Here is an 18883-nt window from a genome sequence, read left to right as displayed (position 1 = left end):
AGGTACATTGCATTGAATAAAAAAAAAGTACGTTCAGAGATGCATATACATTCAACCAAATAAGATAGAAACAGGACATCTGTCAGTGTGTAACATGTAAGATAAGGAACAAAGGATTATCAGCCAAAAGAATGTCCTGTTTCTATCCTTATTGGTTGACTTTATTTTTTATTTTATTCAATTGCAATATACACTGGCCCTTAATTAAAGGTAGGTGTTCTACCTTTTAATTAAGGGCCAGTGTATATTGCAATTGAATAAAATAAAAAATAAACAGTCAACCAATTAAGATAGAAACAGGACATTCTTTTGGCCTGGGAGCCCCCTGGGAGAAACTGAGCTATTTCGTAGTAAATTCCTTCCACTCAGTCATAGTCTTGTCATATACCCTTGTGGCATCACTCTCATGTATTTCATCAGAAAGAACCTCTGTCTGAATTAGACAAAAGTGTTGCAATGCATTTTGGGTACGTTAAATTAAAGGCATAGTAGTACGCCATCAGTGTGATCATGCCATCGAATGCGTTTTCCAGGGGGCTAACAGGAACCTCACCAATGGCGAGAATGCACACAGTGCCATCGTACAAAAGGACTGGGGACGACAGTGGACGCGTCTCCAGGTATTTGTTGGGATCCTCGTTTCCCTACAATTGACCAAATGTGACACATGTCAGGATGTGGAGTTCATATGAGTAAAAACAAGGGGAAAAATGTGGAACACCACAACATAATCCTCACCTGGAGAACATGGATGAGAGCCTCACTGGCATTTCCAAGACGTTTTGGTGGCAGTTTTGGTGATGGGAAGAGAGAGGGTAGTGATTGCAGAAGGGCAATGGTAAACTCCGCTGGGTGGAAGCAGAAGTGGAGAAAACTCAATATGCATTGAACCTTACAATAATACTCTACTTCCTAGAAATACTTCATTATTACTTCATAAATACACAGCAAATAATCAAAATGGAAGTTACTTCAGTTAACGACACAGATGAACAGCAAAATGTTTCCATTATATGGGATAAATCTGTAAAGACCTGGCATGAGCCTTGGGTTCAACTGTTCCCATTTGAAGAGAATAGAATGGAAGAGACATTGGGATTTGCAGTATGCCAGATGCATCGTACACATGCAGACAGAAGTAGGATTAGGACCTGACAAATTACAATACAGAACATACCTCCATACGTATCAATAGGAAAGGGTTTTTTTAGGACCTTCTTCCACAGACCATATAACTGCACATTGGCACAGAAGTTTTCCCATCTGTTCTTGGTCTCATCGATGTATCTTTTGTTGGTGCCACCCAAGATACGCCCAAGCTCATCGATTGCCTACAAGACAAAATTGGGCTTCAGTAGATTTACTAAGTTGGTGATTGCACTGTGGTTCGAACGGAGAAGGGCTAACAAGGAAATAACCATCAAGACTGCACCTTTAATTTCAGCTGCCACCTTTGTGACCTCGAGCAAGGCAATTGGACAGAGATGCTCTGACGCTGGCCCTAAGGATGTTGCTTTGGAAAAAAAGTGTTTGCTAAAAGATAAAGGGTGCAAATGACTCACATGTCTAGGATCTTTAAAACATGGATACGCATCCATGACCTTGGCGGCCCTGTCTTCTTTCCTTATTGCGTCGGAATCGATGAAGGCCCGTCTGGCCTCAAACTCCAAATTCAAAATCTGAGCAACATCACATTGGTTCGGCTTGGAGTTAGGTCTGCTGTACATGGTACTTAAGGTCTTATAGTGCCTTGCTTGGGTTTTGCGGCTGTCCTGGTCTAAACATAGAGAAAACACCAGAGAAAAGATCAAATATAAGGACGCCAATCATGTCATACATGCACACCCCTAGAATGGCTTTCCTAAACATAAGATGAGTTCATGATAACAGCTCTTCATAAACAAAATCTTACTGTGGTGGAATATTTTAGCACTCATTTACTTCTGCATTGGCATACCTGGACTGAGCTCATCGTTGCCATCATCGCTCTCAGGCAGTAATATAGTTGAAGCTAATGACACATCGGTTGAAGGAGTTGAAAGTTCACTCTCATCTTCTGGACTCGGTTCAAAGAGTGACCTCTTCTGTACCCCCCGTTGTGGCATTCGGCCTTGCCTTTTTCTTGGGGACTTGATGTTTTGCACACGCTTGTACATTTTAGAGTATAGTCAGCTGTGGGAAAGAAATGTTTGAGTCATTACTCCGCCTTTCCCAGCCAAACCCCAGTACATTAGTTGAAAGAGAAAAAGCACTTACATAAGGCATATCTGACGAGTCGCGCAGCATAGGGTAATAATCTATAATCTATAATCTTCTGTGCCATTGCCTGGATTTCATTTTTTGAAGGGTACATCTGTTCTTGACCTGAACAACTGGCACGGAGGATAGCCACCATGCTCGTTACGGTGTTCCTTATCAGTCGGCAAAGCAGTTCTCTAGACATCTTACACTGTCTTTCTTTCCCACTGCGGAGCAGTTCAAAATACTGGCTTCTGACCATGTCTAGTTCGGAGTCTGAGTATACCACATACTCGGGAGGATCTGGCATTTTCATGGTTTTCGGTTGAATTCTTTTGGGGGTGGAGGTTTGGGGCTGGCTTGGCAACATGACACTTGTGGATGGCTGGTTGACAGCTTCATCCATTGCATTCTCACTCTGTACCTGCAATTGGGAATTAAATCAAATTTGAGGTTACTGTGTGGTGTCAAGTCAGAAAAACAGTTAGTAACATCATTATATACATGGCAGGTGACGAAACTAAGAAATACCAGTGTTTCCATCAACAAAATTTTATTTAACGAATAAAAATGTCACATTTTGGGCTGTAACCACCTTCTAAGTAGGGCATTTCTATGCCATTTTTTTTTCTTAATTGGGATTCTCAGTGACATCATTCTGCCCCAATGGGTCAAAACTATATTACAGGAACACCCTAATAAGGAATTGTATCAACCCATATGTGTTAAACTTGAAGTACAAGTTATAGGTTAGGATTAGACCTAGCAGCCGATCCACCATTAGGTCTATGCTGTACCAAACTTTTGTCAATCTTCCTACGAACAGCTGTGTGATTTTGAACAATCAGGCTTTCTCTAGCTATGCATGTGGACATTTACCTTTGGATGAATGCCATCCCACAACTTCTTTCTTCTCATAAAGTGCTGTGGTCCAGGAAAAAGATCCAGCAGATCATCCCGACTGAGGGTTTTCAAAATCCCTTCATCAACCTCGGCAGCTTTAAAATTACAAGAAACATAATCAGCTTGTTACGAATGGTGGGTGATGTGAAGGACTCAAATGCACGACTCAGCACAGGGGTAGGTTGAAAGGGTTAAACGTTTTACTAGCCGGGTTCGGTACACAGGTAGGCAGTCCAAGAGTGGCAAACAATCCAAACAGGGAAAAGGCAGGAGAATAGTCGTAGTACAGGCAGAGGTCAGAAGCACGAGTAAATCACATTAACAAGGAGGAAGCGCTAATCGCGAGGAACAGCAGAAAAAACAAGGAACATACCAGGTAACAACAATTTACGAAGACGCCACGAGAAACAAGAAAACAAGGACTATATATACACACAGGCAACAGATAACGAGGGACAGGTGAGAACAATCAAGGCGGGGCAGACAAAGACACAGGTGGACTAAACAAGGGGAATTAACAGGACACAGGTGAAACCAATAATACAAACAAACCGGGAGATTGGGAACAGGTGAGGGGTGGAGACACGGACAACAACAAGAGGGCACATGGCATAGACAAACAAACATAGGAAAGCACATGGCGGGAACAAGGAAGCACGAGGACAAGACAAGGGAACAAACATGTGACAACACAAGGGAGACAAACGCAGAAATTAAACACGGACAGAACACAGACCTTACACAGCTTCACATCAAACCATGATTTCATTTTTTTCCAATGCACTTTCATTTCACAGCAACTTCACATACAAATCACATCATTACTCTGCCAACTGCCAAATAGGCCTATAGTACTCATTGAATGTGCATGAAATTGGCACCACCCAGTAGCCAAAGTAAAAAAAAAAAAAAGCCCTGAATGTAACCTCAGAGGTCTGCGAAACATGCATTCATGATGCATTTTTAAGGAACAGGCTGATAAAATGGTCCAGTATGCCGAATTTGACTAGCCCTACTCTGAAGATGAAATCTGAGTTTTGAACCACATTCCTGCAAAAGCTATTGATTGTAACATAACACAATATATTTAAGTAAGGGATAATGTATTGTCCGCAGGTCATTATTCAAAAATAAATCCAGACGGGGCGAACAGCACCCTGACGCGCAGCGGAGCGATGTTGTTTCGTCCTGAAGGGATTTATTTTTGGATAATGACCTGCGGACAATACATTATCCCTTACTTAAATATATTGTCCATGGATTTATACTGTATGTTACACGCAAATAGAACTTTTAAGTTTCAGGTGGTGTGTAGCAAATGTTCCAAAAAGTACCGTTGATTTGAATGGGCCATCCTAACGTTCGCAGGTGAGTATTTCTTGATATTGACCGCTGCGAAAAGATATTGACCGCTGTCATTGGCAACGGGTTTTGTGCTTTTAATTCACATCTTTCATATCATTCGCAAGTAGTCCAGTTATTTAACGTAACAGACTCATTGTAATTTGAAGTCAGCAAGTAATGGGTTGCTACGCAACACCTGAAACTTAAAGTTCTATTTCCTTGAAGAACTATTTTTTCTTAGCAGAAATCACGAAACGGCAACTAATGGTGCGTCCACACTAGCCCGGGTAAATACAAAAACGCGTATTCGCAATGAAAACGATCTCCGTCCACACTAGCGTTTTCATATCGTTTTCCAAAATGTTTGCGTCCACACTAACACAGGTACATGACAATCGTTGTCATGGTTACGCCACTCCTGCCACTCCCTCCCGCCACGCTGCTCTGTTTACATGCGCGCGATCAGCTGATACTGACACTTCTGAGGTAAAGAAATACATATTGGTAATTCAGTACAGTCCGAGTATACAATGGCAGCATCAAAGGCGACTTTCTTTACATGGACGGACGAAGAGGTGGAATGTCTCCTCAGATTAACCATACACTATAAAGCCCAGAAAGCCATGGACAACGTAGACTGGGAGAGTTGTGTCACAAAGTACAGTGACATACTACAACTTTTTTCAGCCGAGTATCCTGCAGCTAGTGCTGGAAATCAGAAGGGCTTCCCTCACAAGCTGGAGGAACTGACGAAAACAGCTTTAACGACTAAATTGAAGGCAGTTAGAGTCAAATACAGGCATGCGGTGGACTCCGGGAGAAAAAGTGGCCATGGGCGAGTTGTTCTCCTTTATTTCGATTTTTGTGAAAAAATATGGGGAGGATCTCCGGCGACAAGAGCACTTGGCTCTGGCATTGAGACAACTGACATCATGGATCCCGACACGGCGGTAAGTTAAACCACTGATTATCATTTAAACGACTTTTACCTAATGATGATGAGCTGTTGATGAACTGATGATTAACTGTCAGAGTTTAATCGCACGGAGACTTGTACACACCCAGTTACTGATATAACCTAGAGAGGGAAATATACACGAGGAATAAACTTCATCCATAACGCGAGCCAAAGACAATTTATTGATAAATACACAAGGTTATATACATGTTATACAATTGAGGGCATACTTATTCCATGTATGTTAACATGAACCCGTTAAAAATCAGTTGACGTTACATCTGTTGCGCATCTATGTGCTGCGGCTCCCGCTCTTTTCTCGCGAGCATACATTTGTGAGCTGTATGTGCAACCAAGGCTGATTTTTTGGTAACAAATCTTACGACCGTATTGGCCTAACGATTAACCTCTGTGATGTTTTATAGGAGAATGGCCCTTCTTCTCCTCCTGAGACCCGAGAAGACCCTCTGGATGGGGAGTCACAGGGCCGGAGAAATAGACTCACGGCGTATCTATCAGCACATAGGTACGAGAGGCTCAAGAGACGCATTCCAGCCGAAGAGCAAGAGGCCCGGAATGCACAGGAGGAGATGGCCCTAAAAAGGCAGCTGCTCCAGCGAATGGAGGACACCGAAAAGAGTTTCTCTGCCAATATGACACAATTAACCGGGACTGTAGAGAGGCTTACCAATGCCATTGTGGACGGTTTCGCAATGATGCGACAATCTATGTTCCAGCCGCCTCAATATCCCCAGTACTCCAGCCATCCATATGGGCACAGCCCCGCAATGCCCCCTCCAATGCCAACGAACCCATCTCCCAGCCCCTCCACGTCAGCACAACCGAACCCTTTCCCTTTCCCCCAATATTATGAGGAGTGAGCAGGCAATCTGAGCCTGTCTGTCTGTATCAAATCAGTTCTTGTCATGTTTTCATATGTCTGTCTGTCTCAAATCAGTTCTTGTTATGTTTTCATATCTGTCTGTCTGTCTCAAATCAGTTCTTGTTATGTTTTCATATCTGTCTGTCTGTCTCAAATCAGTTCAAGTCATGTTTTTGTGTTACTGTCATTGAATACATTCGATCAAATCCCATTGTCTGTCCACATTTCTTACATTTACTGTTTCACCTGGTTCCGGCTGGAGGAGACCCCAAATGGAAGACGTTTTCGGTCGCCGTTGTAGGTCATGCACATCCCTATTTCCAGTCTCCAACAATCTCCTCTAAAGCGGTCTTAAGCAAACGTCTGCTATCCCACACACGAGTCTGTCGCATAGCATGTCTCTTCAATTAATCATGTGTTGGTGAGCGTTAGCCTCCTCGTCGTCCAAAATTATCCGGGTCTCAGCATTTTTAAAAACTCAAGTTGTTGGTCATTTTTCCAACTTCTTCCGAGCTCACCGATTTCCTCGTCGCCAGATGTATTATCCTCTGTATTATAAAAGAATCGGCGGGCGGAGGTGTAACCTTTATGTGTGTTTTTACTGAACACGTGTAGAAGCATTACGTGAGCATGGCAGGCACCTACATATAACTACAGCTACACAACCAATATACTCTACAAAGTGCTTAGCAACTGCTGCAGGGGGGTAAGTGACAGCCAATGGTAAGGGACATTGTGAACATGTGACGCATCCATATATGATCGTGTGTGCGCATAAATACATTCTGTTTGGTGTCCGTTAGGATGAAGTTCCCACTACCAGCACATGTCTTAGAGTAGTTTATTCCTCCGTTTATTTTTCCCCTCTATAGTTTATACCGGTAACTGGGTATTTACAAGTCTCCGTGCAATGCAACTCTGACAACAGGTTATGGGCCCAGAATTTTTCTGAAATGTTAGCATAGGAAAAGATGGCTAGCAGGAGGAAATGGTGGACAGATTGAGCAGCAGCCGTTTTCCAAGATGAAAAAGTATTGTGAGCTGTGGGAAACAAAATTCTCAGGACATATACGATTGCATGGATTAAAGGACGACTTCGCACATCATTACGGATATTGCTAAATTCAAGCGATTCGACGAAAAGTTCCAAGCCAGAGTCTCCGTGGAATTCAACTCAGATAACACTTAGCTACTTATGCTGCCACCTAGGGGGTATTTCTGAACAGGACAGAGATAACATTCCCTAACCACTACAGCACAAAATACGGTGCTCAATGAGTTTTGAGTTAATAGTGGCCTAAGCAGTAACGGGTAAAAGCTTAACTGTTAAGGCTATTAAACATCAAAAATAATGAAACACATTTAGACAAGCCCATTAAGTCAGTTAGAACGACATAGTAATTTATTTGAAATAACAATTGGAACATAAACAAGCACTTAATTTCATGGATCCAGATATTTTGTCAGCACACTTCTGATTCGTCGCCCCTCTGACTCGTTGCACTCAGTGGGCCTGCGCTGAGTTGGAGGCTGAAATTCTCGCTCGTAGCGAACAGCTGCGTCAACGTTTGGTTGCGCGACTGCTTCGTTTTGCAGTTCACAAAAGTTGTGTAAAACAAAACACGACATTATGACCACAGGCAAATAATCCAAATCTAAATCCATAGGTCTCCGGAGTGCACCAAAGCGCGCCTTCAAGCGCCCAAAGGCGCATTCAATGACCATTCTGGCTTTACAAATTGACAGTCCAAAGTACTGCTCCTGGGGTGTCAGTCCACCGCTTGCATACTCCTTCATGAGGTATGGCATCAAGGGATAGGCTGGATCACCCAACAAAAACACAGGGACTGGGTTTTCTCCCTCCACAACAGCCTTTGGACACGGAGGAATGGTGCCATCTCTCAGGTGTTTGTTGATGTTGGAGTTCGCAAACACGCGAGCGTCGTGGACACTGCCGGGCCATTTCACCACCACATCAATGAATTGGTACTTATAATCACACACAGCTTGGACATTAAGTGAGTATCTGTGTTTCCTATTTATAAAATCAGAGGAATTAGAACGTGGTTGTTGAATGTCTATGTGTGTGCCATCGACAGCTCCTATGCACTGAGGTATCCCGTAGTTGAGGTAAAAATGACTTGTTAGGTCCGCTACTGCAGGCTCGGTGAGTGGCAGGGTGATGTACTCTGGACCCAGGTGGTACGTGATCGCTGTACATACCTCCCTGACAACTTTCGAGACCGTTTGACGGGCCAAGCCAAACGAGTTTGCCGTTTTGCGCATCCTGCCTTCGTCGCTCAGGTAGTACAACGTACAGGCCACCTTCTTCACTACGTCCACTGGCTCTCTCATTCGCGTAGTCAGTCCTTCGATATGAGGGCGTAAGATGTTACTCAATCGTAGTAGGCTCCCTCTCGACATCCTAAAATTATCCCTCCACTCCTCGGGCAATACAATTTGGGTTTCAAAATTGTCCCACCAGCTAGCTGTTCGGCCAGGTCTCACCCAGAACCGCCGCTCCATGTACGGCTTAAACCGTCTTCTCTTTCTGGTTTCAGTCAGGCAGACCGAGTACAGCGCTCGCCTTCTGCGTAGGAGTAACGCATATCTGTTAATGAGTACTACTTGTACCTGAAGTACAGTGACTAAACTAATAAATAAATTATACAGACCGAGCAGCACATTCCGTTTATCCTCCATATTCATCTTGACGTTATAGCTTCACGAGCGCAAGTTAGACCTAGTGCCATAGCAACCGAACTTCATCGTATCTGAAAAGCTCCGTGGACCCCGTCCCCACTACTACTGGAACGCAGCGTTTTCAGATGTCTCCGGCCAGGAGAGCGTATTCGAAAAGCTCCGTTTTCAGTCTCCGAATACGCCGTATTAGTGTGGACGGTAAATGCAAACGCAGACATATTTACGCGTTTCTACATTTACCCGGGCTAGTGTGGACGCACCCTAAATCATTAAAGAGAGGTATTTTGGAGGAATGTCTTCTATCGTTTTTGGCAAGTAAGCCTATAATAAGCGTCCGTTGGTCATTATCCTAAAATAAATCCCTTCAGGACGAAACAACGATAATGACCTCAGGACAATACATTACCGCTTACATATCGGACCTGCGGACCTTCGGGTGGCCCATTCAAATCAACGGAACTTTTTGGAACATTGTGAAGAGCCGTATAATAATGAATATTTAATTGATAGATCATGTCATGCTTCTCCTTTAATTGGTTCACCCCCAGATGTAACTAATTTATAGCTTATATTTAATGCTACAACTTATATGAAGAGATAAGTACTTTGTGTGACAAGTGCACATAGTATTGAGGATGATTAGATTCATACATTGTCCATGACTTGGTGCCGCGAAAGACCCTAGAGTCCACCCAGCTAAGTGTCAGCTAGCAAATAAGACGGCTTTGAATAAATTCAAATTCAATTCGGTTAGGCACAGCGACAGGAAACGGCCAACATAAATTACCTACAAACTTTGAGAGTTCTAGCAAAACAAAACAAGTAACCACATACTTTGCTCCTATATCAGCTTCTGAGAAATAGTTTCCGTAGGTTTCATACTGCACTCTCCTTCACCTTGCTAGCCTAGCCCACATTCAAGACTTGTCTTCACTCAGTTGGATTAGCACAAACCACTAATACCTCGTCTAAAAATATATATATTTTTTACCTTGTAACACAAAACGTGTGGTGTCATCCAAGTCATCCATGCTGCATCAGCTGCTCAATGGTAGTTATCCAGCGTTGAATATTCCTGTTCCAACAAATGGACAGTCAAAAAGTTTAGGGTTGCCCACATGTAGGGTTTACCTCAAGTTAGATATGATAGCTAGCTACATGGTAAGCAAATTAGCTACCATTAGCATGGTAAGCACATCTGGTTGGCTAGCATGTTAGGGTAGCTAGCCAGTAACGAGGCTTCTATTACAGCAAATCCTTGACTAATTAGGGTAGATGGAAACAACATTATCCTAAAACATGCAATTTTGCACGATAAAGCAGCGTTACACTTACGTTTAAATTGCACCCAGTTGGAGTTGTCTTGCTCTGTTCAAATGCTCCTGCGTAGTGTCTGGTAGTCTGAAAGGCGCCAAAAACTCTTATCACTGACGTCATTTAGATGTAACGGACGGTTAGGGGAGCAGCAGGCTCAGAAGAGATCGGAAATTATTATTTAATTTAATTTAATTTAATTTAATTTAATTTAATTATATTATTAAATATTTTTTTTTGCCAGAGAATCTTGACAATTGTTTATAATTACGACGTATGCGTAATACTTGTTTTATATGTAATATAAATTGTTTCGTCCAATAGCCATTAGGTTAACCAATCAGGAGTCCAAACAAGTCCAAAACAGGAAACAGGGTAGCCAAAAGAAGAAGAAGAAGAAGAAGAAGAAGAAGGTAGCATTCATTTGAAGACATGTGGCGTTGTATGATCTGTATCGTTTTTGTTGCTTTTAGATTAAAGCTTCTTCTCAGCCACATTAATGTCACACATGGTCGTAGTGCAGATTTTTGGGTTTACTGTGGAATTGATGGCTGTGAGCAAGAGCGAACGCATCCTCTGTATGTTACATCTGGATGTCCACCAATTGGATGGAGAGCGACACCCACATCACCAGCTCTATTAGAAAACTTCGGTGTATCGATATTTGCCGATTCTGCGACTCCTTCCTTGGACAACTCTGTGGAATCATCATTACCTGACCGTCCTCTCGAACTTGGAACACAGGAACCACCAGAGCTGCCTGAGGACCAATCATGCAATGCAGTGAGTTTGCACTTTAGGCATTTTTTTAATTTGCGAAGATCATGATAGGGGTGAGCTACTTTGGAGTGCGGTTTGTAGCCTGTTTGGTTATCTTATCTATGTGCGGAAGAAATGTGATATGTAGCCTAAGAGGCTGTTAGGTTATATTAATTTGATATTCATTGATAAATTGTATTGGATCTAAATTTATTTCAATTAGGCAGCATAATATAGGCCATACAATATAGCCTATTTCAATTTTCACTTTGAGTAGTTTTATATAAAAAATGACTTGTTAAGTGGGATTTAAATTTAGAATTCAATTTGTATGGAACTACAAATGGTCACTAGCCTAACCTAAGTCTTGGTATTTGTGATTGATCAGGAAGAAGCTGCAGTTCCAACCAGTTCTGTAACCAGGCCTGACATTGCCAGATCTGCAGCAGCTTTTGCACTAAGTGTTCGGGAACAATGCCACTTATCACAGGTGAGCATTTCCAGATGTCAGAACAATAGTTAATTGGATAAAATGGTCATGGTCATCCCTTGTAATGACTTTAACTTAAAACTTTTCACAGAGGACCGTCAACAACATTGTTGCGGGGGTGCAGCAATACCAAGCCACTCTCCTGGATACATTGAGGAACAGAGTGAGAAAAGTGTTTGAAGAACACCCAGGGACATCTACTCAACTTCAAGAGGATGCACTGGCTACCTTTGATACTTTCGTAGACCCCTTCTCCACTACTGCGTACAGACAGAATAGAACTATTTCAGAACTTTTCAGTCCAGTCAGTCCAGAGGAAGTCACAGTCTCTCGTAAAATTTGTTGGGTCAAGCAAGGCAGTTCAAAAGTTATGGCCATAAGAAACAAATGCTTTTACTATGTGCCGCTAATTGAAAGCTTAAAACAGCTTCTCTCAAATTCGAGAATCTTCACTATGCTGAATAGTGTACCACAGAAAAGCACAGAGGGATTCTTATATGACTTTACTGATGGGCAAATTTTCACAACATCCATTGTATTCTGTAAGGCCTAATGCATTACAAATCATTCTGTATACAGATGACATCCAAATATGCAACCCCTTAGGTTCTTATGCCCATCCAAATAAATTGTTAATGGTTTATTACACCTTAGGTAACATTGATCCAAAATTAAGGTCTAAGTTAGCAGCAATACGACTCCTAGCTATTGCAAAAGCTGAGGATGTTTCACAGTGGGGTGTCGATGTTGTTTTACAAAGAATTCTGAAAGATGTGGATTTGCTCTATAATGGTGTTAAAATTGAAACATCAAATGGTGACATGGACTTGCATGGTGCTGTGATAGCTGTGTGTGGAGACACCCTTGCCCAACATGAGCTTGCGGGGTTCAAAGAAGGTGTTGGCTTTGCCTATAGCAAGTGCAGACACTGTGAATGCACTTTTGAGGATATGCAAACATGTTTTGACGAAAATGAGTTTGTCCGAAGAACTTTGGAGAATCATTGTAGGCAGTGCCTTGAAATAGACAAAGCTAGCACAGATAATTTGAAGGCCTCCCTCAGAACCACTTATGGAATTAACAGAAGAAGCAGACTAGTGGATTTTCCTGCATTTGACCTAATCAATCAAACTCCTCAGGACATAATGCATGTCATTTTCGAGGGTGTAGCTCCAATGGAAATTAAGCTTGTGTTAAAAAAACGTATTCTGTCAGGAGAATTAGAATTAGATGCCTTCAATTCAGCCCTTCAGAGTTTTCCTTACTCACCCCTTGATATACGTGATAAGCCTTGCCCTATTAGTGTCAGCACTTTGGCAGCTAATGATAACAAATTGAAACAGTCTTGTGGGCAAATGTTTATACTTTTGAAAATACTACCTTTTCTTCAGCATGATGTGGACAGTGAGTATGTCAGGTTTATTAATAAGTTGATTGAGATAGTACAGATAGTACTTGCTCCAGTTATCTCGTTACAAATGATATCACAGCTCAAAATTATGATAGAGGAACACTTGTATCAATTCAAACATCTTTTCCCTGAGAGTAATGTAATACCTAAGCAACATTACATGTTGCATCTACCGAGTCAAATCAAAGCCCTTGGTCCTTTGACAAGAAGTATGTGCATGCGATTTGAAGCAAAGCACAGTTATTTTAAGCAGTGGGCTTCAACGTTAAATTTTAAAAATGTTTGCATGTCACTTGCAAAACATAATCAATTTCTTGAGTGTTGTCAGAATGACATTGGCGTTGAACATCCCATTTTTGCAAATGAGAAAGAATTGGGGCCTGTCTCGGAGGTGACAGACACACATTATATTAAGGCTAAATTTAGAGATATTTTGGGCATGGACATCACAGGATCAATTGTTTCGGTGAAATGGATCATCCTCAATGGAAATAAATACATCAGTGGGAAGTCTATGATTGTCTCAGATGTGGAAGATACTTTACCCATGTTTGGATTGGTGAAGGACATCTTAATTGTAGATTCATCTTTTGTTGCTTTTGAAACGATGCGCTATGAAACATTACATTTTGACAAGGATTTGATGGCATATAAAGTGACACTTCCTGTTCTTGCTCAGGCAACAGAACTAGCGCACAAGCTTATTGATTACACTTCATATTTTTCTGTTACGTTCAAAGAAAGTGTGTTTGTGCCAATAAAATATAATCTTAGTGACATCATTGCAAATAGAAATGGTCCTGGCCCATCATGAGTTCTAACTGAAGTCATTGCACTCATCATTATGTATAAATAACCAGTTGTCACTGAGTAGGCACATTTTGTTTATGGCGATTCTCCCTTTGAGGTTGAGCATGTTTTTTGTTGAATAAAAGTGTCTTTCCTGACCAAATTATGCAGTCACTCTTAAATCAAGCAAGTGTGTGTCATTTAATCTTGAAATGAATTGAGTTTTATGGAGAAAATGTAAGGTGAATTGATGTTTGAGATATTTTATCTTATTTTAAAAGTAAATTACCTAGATTTAAGATTTCCTGACTTATTAAGGCATAAAATACATATTGGTGTGAACATTTAAGAATACGTAACCAACCTAGAACTGATAACTAGCAAATTAATCTAAAAACAAGATACATTTCCAGATCTAAGATTTTTAATCTTGGCAAGAATAGAAGAATTTGCAGTGTTGGAAGTCGCTTTGAATAAAAGCGTCTGTTAAATGACTAAATGTATTAATAACAAATGCAATAAATTGAAACAGTGAAAATAAATTGTCTGTATTTCTCTCTATTCTTATCATGAGTCCACCGTAATCATTTTCTACAATAATGATATGCTATGGTGTACTAATAACACTCATATAACTATGAGTGCTTTGTTCTCCGCATCACCGACACTACAAAAATGTACCACTCGCAAAAAAGCGCAAGACAGTCAATGTGGTGTTTGCAATAAATGACTCGAGAAGGTCTTGTAAATTAATGATTCCTTGTTGGCTGAATCGGTAGCGCTCATACAAGAATAATGGATCTTGGCGATCACAAAGAACTCTCTCCCTCCGCTAATCTAACTCTAATATCAGTCCTTGGTCAATGGGATCCCTCCTTTTTCCGGGGGTGTGGCAAGCTTATCCAGCTACACTTAAGTTAGCCTGCCCTGGAGCAGGTTAGTGCTAATCGATATGTAACTATGGTGATTTATCAAAAGTTGCTTCCACGAACCAAAAAGAGGGGCGTTTTTTATCTTAGCCTGAAAATTAGCTCGCTAAACCGTTTAGCGAGCTACGACGAATACCCCCCAGGTGAGGGGTGGAGACACGAACAACAACAAGAGGGCACATGGCATAGACAAACAAACATAGGAAAGCACATGGCGGGAACAAGGAAGCACGAGGACTAGACAAGGGAACAAACATGTGACAACACAAGGGAGACAAACTCAGAAATTGAACACAGACAGAACACAGACCTTACACACACATGCAAAAGACCCGGTTTCATTGGAAAACCACAAAGCAGACAAGGCCACTAACCAGGCCGGACTGCAACAACCATCTGACACACACACATGCAAAAGAGCCGGGACCCGTTCATCGTAGAGTTGAAGCTAAGTTAATCAATTGGCCTTTTAGCCCGTTAAGATTAGCGAGCTGATTGAGAACAGCAAATATCGATTCGTTAACGGCTGATCCGCATCCAAATCATGTGGTTAATTTCAACCAGGCTAAACTTACCGGGGCATTTGCGCGTGCACGTCCTACTTCAAAAGGCAGGAAAGGTCGATCACCAAAACAATGATTTTCTAGCGGTATAATGGTTCTAAACTCAAAGAAAATTGCTCTTTTTTTCTCTGCTGGCGAGCAGGAGATGAACATGAGCGCTTATGAAGAATACAAGACCATAATCATGGCAAAATTCAACACCGCCACCGCTGTGAGAGCAAGGTGTGTGGGGATGTTTATAGGGTGATATCTATGTATGAATAACTGATGGCAAGTGTCAACTAGTACAGAGGATCCCTCTACCGGTTCGAAACTGCAAGGTTGCTTGTTCGAATCCCCTCACCTCCTTCCTCGATATAATTCTACAATTTCTTGTAAGTCGCTTTGAATAAAAGCATCTGTTAAATGACTAAATGTATTAATAACAAATGCAATAAATTGAAGCAGTGAAAATAAATTGTCTGTATTTCTCTCTATTCTTATCATGAGTCCACCTTAATCATTTTCTACAATAATGATATGCTACGGTGTACTAATAACGCTCATATAATTAAGAGTGCTTTGTTCTCCGCATGACCGACACTACAAAAATGTACCACTCGCAAAAAAGCGCAAGACAGTCAATGTTCGACTGTGGTGTTTGCAATAAATGACTCGAGAAGGTCTTGTAAATGAATGATTCCTTGTCGGCTGAATCGGTAGCGCTCATACAAGAATAATTGATCTTGGCGATTGCAAAGAACTCTCTCCCTCCGCTAATCTTATTAACTATCTAATATCAGTCCTTGGTCAATGGGATCCCTCCTTTTTCCGGGGGTGTGGCAAGCTTATCCAGCTACACTTAAGTTAGCCTGCCCTGGAGCAGGTTAGTGCTAATCGATATGTAACTATGGTGATTTATCAAAAGTTGCTTCCACGAACCAAAAAGAGGGGCGTTTTTTATCTTAGCCTGAAAATTAGCTCGCTAAACCGCTTAGCGAGCTACGACGAATACCCCCCTGGTTTCATTGGACAACCACAAAGCAGACAAGGCCATTAACCAGGCCGCACTACAACCACCATCTGACACGTACACAATTGAAGAATTAGATCTCACAATACTAAAAGATATGCTGCAATATTGAGCCATGGTGAAATAGGCCATGGGAATAGTAAGCATATATTTGTACTTCTTATTTAAATTTTATGAGAAAGATGTTTAATCATTCATTATTGATTTTATTGAGTAAGCAAAAAAAATTGAAAAGCAAATTGAGAATCCAAGTGAAATTAGTGAAATGAAGCATGCATGTTGTTATCACTGTTTGAAATGATCTATGGAAGAATCTACACTGCCTAAACTCTCAAACCATTTGCTGAAACAGACTAAGAGATTGAATATACATTTGCAGAATATATGGCAAAAATGTGAATTAGCAAAATGCTCTCAGAACTCTCTGTGCTCCGCAGGAACCTGTGAGGCTGAAACCAAGGAGATTGGGTCCTAATCAACAGCCTCAAAAGAAAACACTGCCATTCGCCCAAGTGGGACAGATCATACAAAGTGCTACTGTCAACATCTACCACAGTCAAAATAGGTAGACCGCGATGTGGTCTACCTAAAGATCATCCGTGGTGGAAATGTCTCTCACAATCTCTTCACAAACGGCACCTGCCTGAGGGCAGAAGGGAAGAGCTTAATGTTGATGTATGTTCAGTTATATTGTATGTATAATTATATCAAAAATATAAATAAAACATCTTTTTATCACATAAGAAACATTGCTAAGGTGCAACCGTTTCTCGCTCAGGCTGACACTGAAAGACTGATGCACGCGTTTATCACGAGCAGGCTAGACTACTGTAGCTCGCTTTTGTCTGGTCTACCAAAAAAAGCCATTAGTCAACTACAAACAATACAGAATGCAGCAGCGCCAGTCCTCACTAAAACAAGACGGAGAGCGCACATCACACCAGTATTAAAATCACTGCACTGGTTACCTGTTTGTTTCAGAATAGATTTCAAGATTATTTTACTAGTCTATAAATCACTCCATAGTCATGCACCTGAATATATAACAGACATGCTCTCAAGGTACAAACCCAGTAGATCCCTGAGGTCCTCTGGCACTGAACTCCTGACAGTTCCAAAAACTCTTTATTTGTAACCCCACCTCACCTCCAACCAGGGCCGGTTCCCCAGCCCATCCAAGCAGCGCACGGGGAGGCCACAGGGACAGGCACACACTCTGACGGAGCCACCATGACGGAGCCACCACTGTTCCTGTCAGTCAGAGTTTGCATTTTTCAGCCAAATCTGAGACGATCGAGTGGGGAAATTTCCTTCATGTCATGATGGCTTCCGCAGCTCTGGAGAGCAGGTTGTCAGTGTAAGCAACACTTTTCCATGCGTGTGTTGCAGCTCTGCCTACCTCTGTGGGCGCTTCACTAGCCCTGCCGTAGTGGGGTGGGGATTTCTGTGAAGAACCACTGTGGTGATTTATGAGTTATGTCACTCTAAAGATTTCAACTTTGCAAAAAGTGCCTTTTTTAAAAGTCATTGCAGTGTCACCCCCTGTGACCATGTGATCGGTACTACAGATGAGTATGTGCTCTGACTGCCATGCCATCGAGCCTGGCTCTTTGGCGTTGCGATCAGAGTGCATGTTTGGCACCCTGTAGACCCGGGTTCGAGTCCGGGTGGGGTGACCACGCTCTCCCTTCGATACAAATGGTGTCAGAAGTGGGATGGCTCGCTGTGAGATCATCAGAGGCATGCCCGTAAAACTGTGTGAAGGACCCCCAGGTAGGTGGAGCCCTGTGTGACGGACCCCATAGATGGGTGAATTGATTTCTGTGAAGAACGGCAGTGGTAATTTATGAGTTGTCACTCTAAAGATTTCAACTTCGCAAAAAGTGCCTTTTTGAAAAAAAAAAAAAAAAAAAAAGTGCCTTTTTGAAAAGTCATTGCAGTGTCACCCCCTCTTAACTCCAAGCGTGGGTGATTTTTGTTTGTGTCAATGCTGAGCGAGAGCTGGGTAAATAAAATATGGATGAAGCTGCCATTCAAGATTTGTTGTCTGTCAGAGCACCATGGACAAGTGCTCATGCGGTTCAGCTAAGCAACAGCCAAAGGTTTTCTGACTGCCTCTTTAGTTTCAGAGCAACTGTAGGTCTAGCCACAACATCAGGACTAAGACCAGGAGCTTTAAAGGGTGATAGTGAGCCTTGAGTGTGTCCTTAGGTACTGAGGACTTCAGATGTAGTTCACTGATGAGAGAAATGTAGTTGTTATATATAAGTGCAAATTGTTACAACATGCACTTGGGTTTAGGATCAGGTTTTATAATCTGTTATAATATGCACTTACATGAGAAATACGTGGTATTATCTATACTTGTGAAAGTGTATCGTTACAAGGATATTTAAAGCAACAGTATGTAGGTTTGCACTGTTTATGCAGCATGTTTCTGTAGTTAGCTAATTTAGGTTTCTTCTCTAAATGTATTTTGATGGTATATTGATATGAGAAGACACCTGTCATTGCCACTAGCCACTCGGACTCTTCGTTGTGTGGTTTTGTTTTCCGATGAGAGATACAAAATATATAATAAATATCT

At 41.7% G+C, this 18883-nt stretch overlaps 1 protein-coding gene across 1 annotated transcript; it reads right to left on the bottom strand.

Annotated features, from left to right (window-relative positions):
- Window positions 1-243: 243 nt before the first annotated feature.
- On the bottom strand, window positions 244-2131 carry LOC122130372. The gene is made up of 5 exons (XM_042705108.1): window positions 1958-2131; window positions 1563-1777; window positions 1178-1331; window positions 739-848; window positions 244-644 (listed from the first exon to the last, which is right to left on the bottom strand). The coding sequence occupies exons 1-5, from the start codon at window positions 2103-2105 to the stop codon at window positions 417-419; spliced, it is 855 nt and encodes a 284-aa protein (XP_042561042.1). The 5' UTR covers window positions 2106-2131; the 3' UTR covers window positions 244-416.
- Window positions 2132-18883: the final 16752 nt, after the last annotated feature.

The sequence above is a fragment of the Clupea harengus genome, unplaced genomic scaffold (genome assembly GCF_900700415.2).
Source record: "Clupea harengus unplaced genomic scaffold, Ch_v2.0.2, whole genome shotgun sequence".
NCBI classification, from domain to species: domain Eukaryota; kingdom Metazoa; phylum Chordata; class Actinopteri; order Clupeiformes; family Clupeidae; genus Clupea; species Clupea harengus.
This window is presented reverse-complemented; position numbering and strand designations above follow the sequence as displayed.

Bases quoted from the DNA above. Each gene is read 5' to 3' on its own strand.
- LOC122130372 (XM_042705108.1), bottom strand. From the start codon at position 2,105: ATGCCACAACGGGGGGTACAGAAGAGGTCACTCTTTGAACCGAGTCCA. The intron at 1,778-1,957 runs GTATGCCAATGC...CTCTATGTTTAG, and splicing joins CAACGATGAGCTCAGTCCAG to ACCAGGACAGCCGCAAAACC. The intron at 1,332-1,562 runs GTGAGTCATTTG...TTTGTCTTGTAG, and splicing joins GTTTTAAAGATCCTAGACAT to GCAATCGATGAGCTTGGGCG.